At 35.9% G+C, this 8,140-nt stretch overlaps 1 protein-coding gene across 1 annotated transcript in view; it reads left to right on the forward strand.

Moving 5' to 3' along the window:
* The window catches only part of LOC104274148 (vacuolar protein sorting-associated protein 13B-like), a gene marked incomplete at its 3' end in the record, with an annotated part of 52,579 nt that extends 45,094 nt beyond the window's left edge, over positions 1–7,485 (forward strand). Inside the window, exons 3-5 of the mRNA XM_009869694.1 lie at positions 1,050–1,170; positions 5,973–6,140; positions 7,304–7,485. Of these exons, the coding sequence (XP_009867996.1) occupies positions 1,050–1,170; positions 5,973–6,140; positions 7,304–7,485 (471 nt within the window). The remainder of the gene's footprint in view (positions 1–1,049; positions 1,171–5,972; positions 6,141–7,303) is intronic.
* Positions 7,486–8,140: the final 655 nt, after the last annotated feature.

Below are 8,140 nucleotides of genomic sequence, written 5' to 3' on the forward strand. Positions count from 1 at the left end.
AAAACATTAAGAAGCAATTAATGTAAAGATTCAGTTTTGTAATTTCTCTGAGATTATAAAAAATGCCAGGCAGCATGCAGGGAAACACGTGATCTATCCTATACAAAGACCCAGCACAGTTTAAATCTGTTTGCTTGTTGAGAATTATAACTTCACACTGCAGTACTTGATCCTCAACCCCTTTTTTTTTGTGAACGTGTTGTGTGATCCCAGTAGTGCCATGACACAGGGAGGTTTTGCTCTTGGGTCAAAAGTTGTAAGAATTTGCTTTCTCTCTAACCGGCTCTTCTAATACACATACAAGAATGTTTGCATTACTTTTCTTGGCTTTCTTGCAATTGAGTCTTGTAGTTAAACTCTCATTCTGGAATGTTACAGGAATACTAGTGGGGTATTTAAAACCCTAAATTCACCTAATTAAGACTTTCTTGTGCCGGCAAACTTCATCTTGTAAGGCTTATTTTCTCTGATTATGAGCCATATTTCCTGCTTCTGAATTCCTCAAGGTGAATAATCTATATAAAATGCCCAAGATGAGCAGGTGCCCTCAACTCATTTATCTTTTCTAGGGCCATGCTTTACTGTTTTGGAAGTCTACAGAAATATTTTGCTCTGTGAATCAACTTCACTTAGCTGTATTAAGGAGAACATGACTGACATACTGGAACTGTCTGAGGCAGTTACATGAGTAGACCTGTAAGCTTGTAAAATTTGGTAGTTTCTCATATTTATGTTGGTAGTCTGCGACGCTTTGTCTCCTTTTGAAGGAATGTTTCACCAGAAATACTGCTAGATAAAATGTGTTCAGTTAAAGGTTTTTGATTTTTTTCTTTTTAAGTAAAACTTACAGAGAATATTAATTGCAAATATTTTTTTTTATGTTGTCCAGCTAGATTTCTAATAACTTCTGTAGTTAGGCATATGCTCAGGACTGAATTGATGGAAAAACAGTAACAGAAGATGATTTTCCAGATGTTTACCAAGCTGTTCTCCCAACATTTATTTTCTTTTGGTTGGGTTGACTCAGTTGCTTGCTTTTCCTCTAGCAGGAAGACCACGAAAGTTGTGGTTCCAGTTCAACAAACCGCAGTACTACGGAAAGCCTGAAATCAGCAGTAAAACCACGGCGAGTTCAGCAATCTGCTTCTCCTGACCCTGATTTACCTCCAGGTAATCCATAATTTTAGAACCTAAATTGTATTTGAGTGATATAAAATACCTAAATTTCATTCAGGTGGCCACAGTGTCCAAGTTAGTTGTCCTTCTACAACTCACATGAATGTTAGTGAAATACTTGAATATTACGAAATAGAACCAAATTGCAATAGAGCATATTTAATTCTTACATATTTTCCTTCCTTTCTGTTGAATTCTTAAATTTACAGAACTTGTTTTTAGTGGAGGATAGATTAGCATGAGAAACATACTGTAGGAGCAGTGTGTTAAATATTTGTCCTCTGCTGCTCTGGTTCTTCTGTTTCAGATCACTCTATTTTTCTACTGTTCATTAACTCCTTAGGGGTTCACATTAGGCTCTTTTCTCATATTTTTTTGATTCTTATAGTCATTTTAAAGTTTTCTCTTTATGAGAGTAATAATGCTGAGAGATGTTTCTTACTGAGCCCTGTGTTTATTGGTAGAGATGTTCACTTTTTTTTTTTGTCGTGATGCGGAATTTGGCTCAATTGAACTTGGAGATATTTGTATGATATAAAAATACCTGAGGAACTATCTGTCTGATTACTATTGCCTCTGAGTTTGCACAGAATTTTGGAGTCTGAGGTGGTGCTTTGTGCAGAAAACTGGAGAGTAATGGAATGAATTGCAGTTTGCCTTGGTGTTTAAGGCTCCTTGCAGCTCAAGCCATTCTGTGATCCTTGGGACAGTTTAATTTTAAACGGGTTAAAAACATGGCAGTTTTGCGTTCGACTTCTGTTAGCAGCAAGTTTAGTGTGTGGAATATTACGTGCTACAGAGTAGCATCTTGCTTTGGAATGGGTGCTTGAGGAGCCAGATCTGGAGGCTCTCTTAAAGCTCAGAGATTCAGTAAACTCCTGTGGTTTGGAATTTTAGGACTATTGGCATCTACCAGGTCCTACCATGAACAGTGCTTCAGCTCAGGAAGTTCCTTGGCCTTGGGTTCTTTAGGTCTCACCTGGGAAGAACAGGAGTCAAAGGCTTGCCCAAGAGCTGGATGATTATGTTGCTTTTGGTGATGTTTTTAGGCTTTTGGTTCCTCAAGTTTCTTCCTGTCGTTATCTGTGGACCTCACAGAAAGCTGTAGGCTTAGTGGAAGGCTGGAGGTGATCTTGTGATGTCGACATCTGATCAGGTTAAAACATTCCAAAACACGTGTTTGCACAGATTCAGATGCAATATGCACATGGAAAATTGTTTTGCATGTCATCTTTTATGAATATATTGTGGTTCTTGATGGTTAGCGTGCTTGTACAAATTGCTTGTACTGTATTTTCAGTACTGTAGCAAATTATCAGATCTGTTGCATTTTTGTTGCTGTCTGATAGGTTCTGTAGATGTACTGTGTGCTGTGAAACTGTAGGACACTGTCACCTCCTTTGTTGTCGTCCGAGTCCTTCTTCAACTGCACATGTGTGTTGGTAGTGAAGTCTAATGATTTGGCGAGCATTAGTGGAATTTTGCCTGACTTAAGGTACTGTAAGTTCTTTCCATGTGGCAAAGTTCTCTAAATACAGTTGGGTTTGGGTTTTGATGCATAAATAACACTGTTTAGTATAGAGGTCCTGTGTGGTAAAGCCTCTGTGAGGAGTAGAGGCCTCCTTATTAGGAAGATTTTATTCCCTGTGATATAGGATATGGCTTTGCTAAAATTTAGTTTGTGCATCCTGGGTTTTAAGTAAGTTGTTGAGTCATGTACTTAGATGTATTGTAGTCTTTGGAGAATATCTCTCATGCTACTATTGTAATTTGTTGAAACTTTCATTTGTCCCTTAGCTCAGCTGTGATCTCAGAGATGGAGTTAGGCAGAGTTTAGCTAAACATGTAGCTTTGGTAACGAGAGAACACTGAGAAAGCGAAGGTGTTGTGATGTGACCAGTCTGATGATATCAGTTCTGTTGAATGAGTAGACCACTCTGTGGACTATAGGGCTACAATATTTTGGATGATTGAATCTGGAACAGCATTTGTAGCTCTTACTGCACAGTGCAACCTGCTGGGTTCTGAAGAATTTGGAAAAAACATACATGTGGATTTTGTGTTATACCTCAGGAGAGAATCTACCCCTACAGATTTTCTAGTGGTTTTAGTCATTTCATCATAAATACCTGAATTTTAGTAGCAAAAATGGTTTATAGTGTTATATTTTAAAATTACAACAATAAGAAGCAACGTCTACCTGTTTTCTTCCACTTGTAATTACAACCCTCTCTTTCTAAAAAAAATTAAGTAATAAAACTCAACCCATATTATACATGGTGCATATATGGTACTTTTTACAACATACCGCACCTCTAGTTTGAGTATGCCCTCATGGAAGTGTGGAATCATAGAATCATAGAATGGCCTAAGCTGGAAGGGATCCTAGAGATCATTTTAATCCAGCCTCCCTGTGGCCAGGGACGCCACCTCTCAACTAGATCAGGCAACACATGGGGACCGAACGGGAATTGAACCCACGACTTTAGCGTTGTTAGCGCTACGCTCAACTGACTGAGCTAACCGGCCCCTATGAAATGAAGTTATCAAATCTGTGATCCCTGTTTCATTTGGAAGATAGAATTCTGCTCCCTCCTTTTATGCGCTCAGGGAAAAAGACACATAAATTAAAGTCTTGTTGCTCTCTTCCTGATTTCTATTGGCAACTAACAGAAGTTGCCTTTTTTTTGCCCACTTCTACGATGCTGAATTTGTAGTGTTTCTGTTTTTCACAGCAGGAAAAGGTAAATTAGATAGACTTTGAAAGACACTTGAAAGCAAAATATTGAAAAAACTGTGGACCTATGGAGGGACAGCTTCATTTTCGTCAATGAAAGTAGCAGGTTGCTTTACAATCATAATTAAATTACTAGTTAGGATTTTAGAGTTTCTAATTATGTAATCTGCAAAGTAATTGTATTATGAAGTTAAGAAAGGCAACTAATACTTTGTGCCAGCTTCTATTTATTTACAGGTCAGTTTACTGATAAATATGGGTCTTTTATGTCCCTTAATTATTGAAATAATACGTCTGGTTTTCTGAATTCATGTAACCTCAAAATATGTTACCATTTTAAGAAGTTAGTGAGAAAACGCTTAAAAACAAGTTATTCCACATTTTTTGGTATTTTTTTCTTTTTGATTGATATGCTAAAATGGTAAATCCAGATTATGTTAGAAATCTGACAGTACTAAGCTGTCAAAATTTTGACTTTCACTGTGTTTCAGAATTTCCTGTTTCTGTAGACTGTAATCTTAAAACATTTTTAGGATTTTTTTTTAATACAATTACAATCCTATTAAGATGGCAGAAGATGTTAAAATAGTATTTCTGTCCTGCTGGAACTAGCTTTGTTCAAAGGGTGACGTACGCTCAAGAATGTTATAAAATAAAGGAAACTGATTTATGATAAGAAACGTGATACGGATTTCACAGTTTGGATTTGAATACTGAAATACTTCTAAAGCACAGAAATGTACATGATCACTTAATGTTGGCTGAAAGTGTGTTTTGCATTTACTAAAAGAGGTTGTTGGAGACTGAGAAATGTCTTACGTCAACTTTGTAAATTCATGGTTGTGGAACGCAAGAAAATCACTTATGTAATGGTAAAATGTTCCATGTATTCAAAGTTCAAAAGTATTATTTTAGTGTGATAACAATGAATAGCTAGAAAAAGCAGAGCGGAAAGGATATAGAAACCCAAGTCTGCTTCTACTGATCTCACAAAATGTTTTGATGTTAATTTTAAGTTTTATTTGAATTAAAATTGTTGATATAAATGAGTCTTATTTAATGCAAGTTTTCAGAAAACTGCTCTTGAAGCCTGGGTATTTAAAATTGTATCATTTACTGGCTTTTATTAGTATAGTTACCAAACTAGACCTCTATAGCATGTAATAGATGTATTTTTAGATAGAATGAGTAATGTTATATTTTTTTTAAAATTAGAAATTTTAAAGCTTGTGGGTTTTTTCTTTTCTTTTTTTTTTTCCTTTCAGCACACATGAGTTAGCTCCATAGTTACATTCAGTATACATAAGACATCAGTATGGTAATATTTAATTTCTTTACCATATTGGTAAAATAAGAGTGTTTACTACATACTGGGAATTCAGAGACGAGATCATTTTTCCAATCACATTCTGTCTGAAAAAATTTAAAGGAATTTCTTCCCCAGCAGGCTCCAGTGCAGGTGCTTACTATTTAGATTGGTGACAGAAATTGATTTTGTTATATCTCACAGGGGTCTTGCTGAGCGTGGTATGGATATATTAGCTTTTAGAATTAAAAAAAAAAGAAGTATTAGGTACATTAATGTTTAGTTAACTTTTAGAAAACCTCGGCGATGGGCAAATAGGTGTAATATATGCGTACTTGAAAAGTAACCTAGCAACTGGTGTTCGGTTTTCCAAACCTATTTCTAAGTAGTTTTCAAGTAAAAGAAGTCACTGTCGTTAAAATTCTTTGTCTACAATAATCCAGAGTCATCTTAATTAGTTTGAAAGTAGAATTCTTGCCACCAGAAACTAACCTCTTACACTTTATTTCATTTCTAGTATTTAGACTATTTGCTCTATAGTTTAGGGAATTTTTAGGATGCTGGTTGACTTAACTGAACTGAACATTAGTTTTAAGGCCAGTGACTTTTGGATAAACAAAGGACAGGGATACTTGGTTTGTTTGAATTTTGATTTTTAAAAAAGTATACAAGTTGAAAATAATGACTTCAGTAATAAATGGATTTGCTGCCATGTCTTCCTTATGACTCCTAAGAATTACTTTTGTTTTATAGGTTATGTTCAGAGTTTGATCAGGCGTGTTGTGAACAATGTCAACATTGTGATCAACAATCTCATATTAAAGTATGTGGAGGACGATATTGTTCTCTCGGTCAATATCACTTCAGCAGAGTGCTATACGGTGGATGAGTTTTGGGATAGAGCCTTCATGGACATCTCTGGTGAGCAGATATTTTTTTGTTTTCGGATCACAATGGAGGCAGTCTTGAATTCATATAGCAATTTGCAAGTGTAATAAAAATGGCTCTTTGTGTGCAAAGTACTAGTTTCTGCCCCTTCATTTCTTATGGGTTGTACCTTATCCTTCATTATGATGTGCAATTATAATAATACAGATTTATTCTTAACACATACTTGTATGGTCACAGATAATGATACATATTTTGTATTCCTCTCTCTTCATACTTGCCATCCTGCTGTGACTGCATTTCATTTTGTGCTTGCTTCTGGCAGAGAGCACTTGGGCAGCCTGCTTCCAGTTTTGTGAATGAGCAGGAGCATCTTAAGGCAGTCTGTGGTAGTTTTTTCTGATCACCTTAAAACTCACTACACAGGCTGGCTGGAGATGTAGTAAAACCTGCGGCACTGCAGTGAGCATGGCATAGCAACTGCAAGACGCAGTTTACTTTGCTTCACATTTTCAGGGGAGAAAAATTCCAACTTTTTGATTTTTATCTTTGCCTTCAGTATTTGCATGTTTCAGTCTTTGAATTACCAACGTTCACCTGTAAGTCTCCATGTTCTTACTGATATTTGGTAGAGGTGGTACCTGGGCACAGTGAGAGTATTTTAAGATCACACAGATACCTGCAGTAAAATGGGGAATTTAATTAATGATTTCTTGAGCACTGGAACCATTTCTTTGTTCTGGCTAAATTTACTGTAAACTAATACGACAAAATTACAAAGTATGTTTCATGTTAAGATCACTAGAAGAGCTCTTCTTTTTGGAAGAGATTTCAAAGAGAGCTTTGGGGAAAAAAAAAGTAAAATTCTTTCTGGGAGATTAACAAGAATAATATTTATTGGTCTAATGCTTGCACATGAAGCAATACTCTTACTTTATAAACAGATCTAAGGGGCAGTGAAAGAATAAAAATTTGAATTGTGTTTAACTACGTTGTCCTCACTTTTTAAGTATTCAGGTGAAAGAGTCTGTGACACATTAAATTATTCTCTTTAGTCATATTAGCAAGTACTGTCATGATTTAAGTAATGACCTCACAACTGTCTTGTATTGGTCTCTTCTAGATAAGAACATGTACGTATAACTTACTTTTTTTGTACAATTTAATTTTTTTAACCTCTGTACTTCTTTTAAAAGCCACCGATCTGGTACTGAGGAAGATGATCAACTTTTCTGACTGCACAGTATGTCTTGATAAGAGAAATGCTAGTGGTAAAATTGAATTTTACCAGGAACCTCTGCTGTACAAATGTTCCTTCAGGACTCGTCTGCATTTTACTTATGATAACCTCAACTCCAAAATGCCATCTATTATTAAAGTAAGTGTCCAAAAAAAATGTTTTTTTGCTACTGACATGTAATGTTTTGAGATGTTTCAATATCTACTTTAAATTTAAAGTGAAAGCCTAATGCAGTTGGTTTTTTCAAAGGCATTTTTTGTTTTGTTCATATGATGCAGTTAGTCTATGTACAGTAATGGTATGTAGGTAAAGCTCTCTCATCTTTCCTGTTTTAAAAAACAAAACATAACTGTAAGGAAGAAAAGAGGTCTTCGCATAATCTGCTGAATTAAAAAAATACTTTATGATTAAGGTTCTTATAATAAGAAGGACACCTTTTTTTGTTCATGTTATGGTTTCAAATGGAGCTCAAACTCTCACAAATAACAAGAAGTTTCAGCGTATTAACACAGGGCAGTGACCTGTGTGAAGTGGATCAGCCAGTAGAGCCCAGTTCCTAGTGAACAGGGGTGCAGTATTGCTCATGGCCATCTGACTCTAGGTGGCATATTTCTATTTTGCAGCACAGAAGCAAAATGCGGAGGTAGTGGAGAGACTAAACTACCTTTCACTCTTACTTTTGCACCCTCCCTGAGTAGACATAGTTGTAATGTGCTCACTCCTCCACAACCACCAGCAGTGGCCATTTAAGTAGTTGAGAACTGGTTTAAATCATAGAATCATAGAATGGCCT

Source organism: Apaloderma vittatum, unplaced genomic scaffold, assembly GCF_000703405.1.
Source record: "Apaloderma vittatum isolate BGI_N311 unplaced genomic scaffold, ASM70340v1 scaffold11020, whole genome shotgun sequence".
In the NCBI taxonomy this organism is placed as follows: domain Eukaryota; kingdom Metazoa; phylum Chordata; class Aves; order Trogoniformes; family Trogonidae; genus Apaloderma; species Apaloderma vittatum.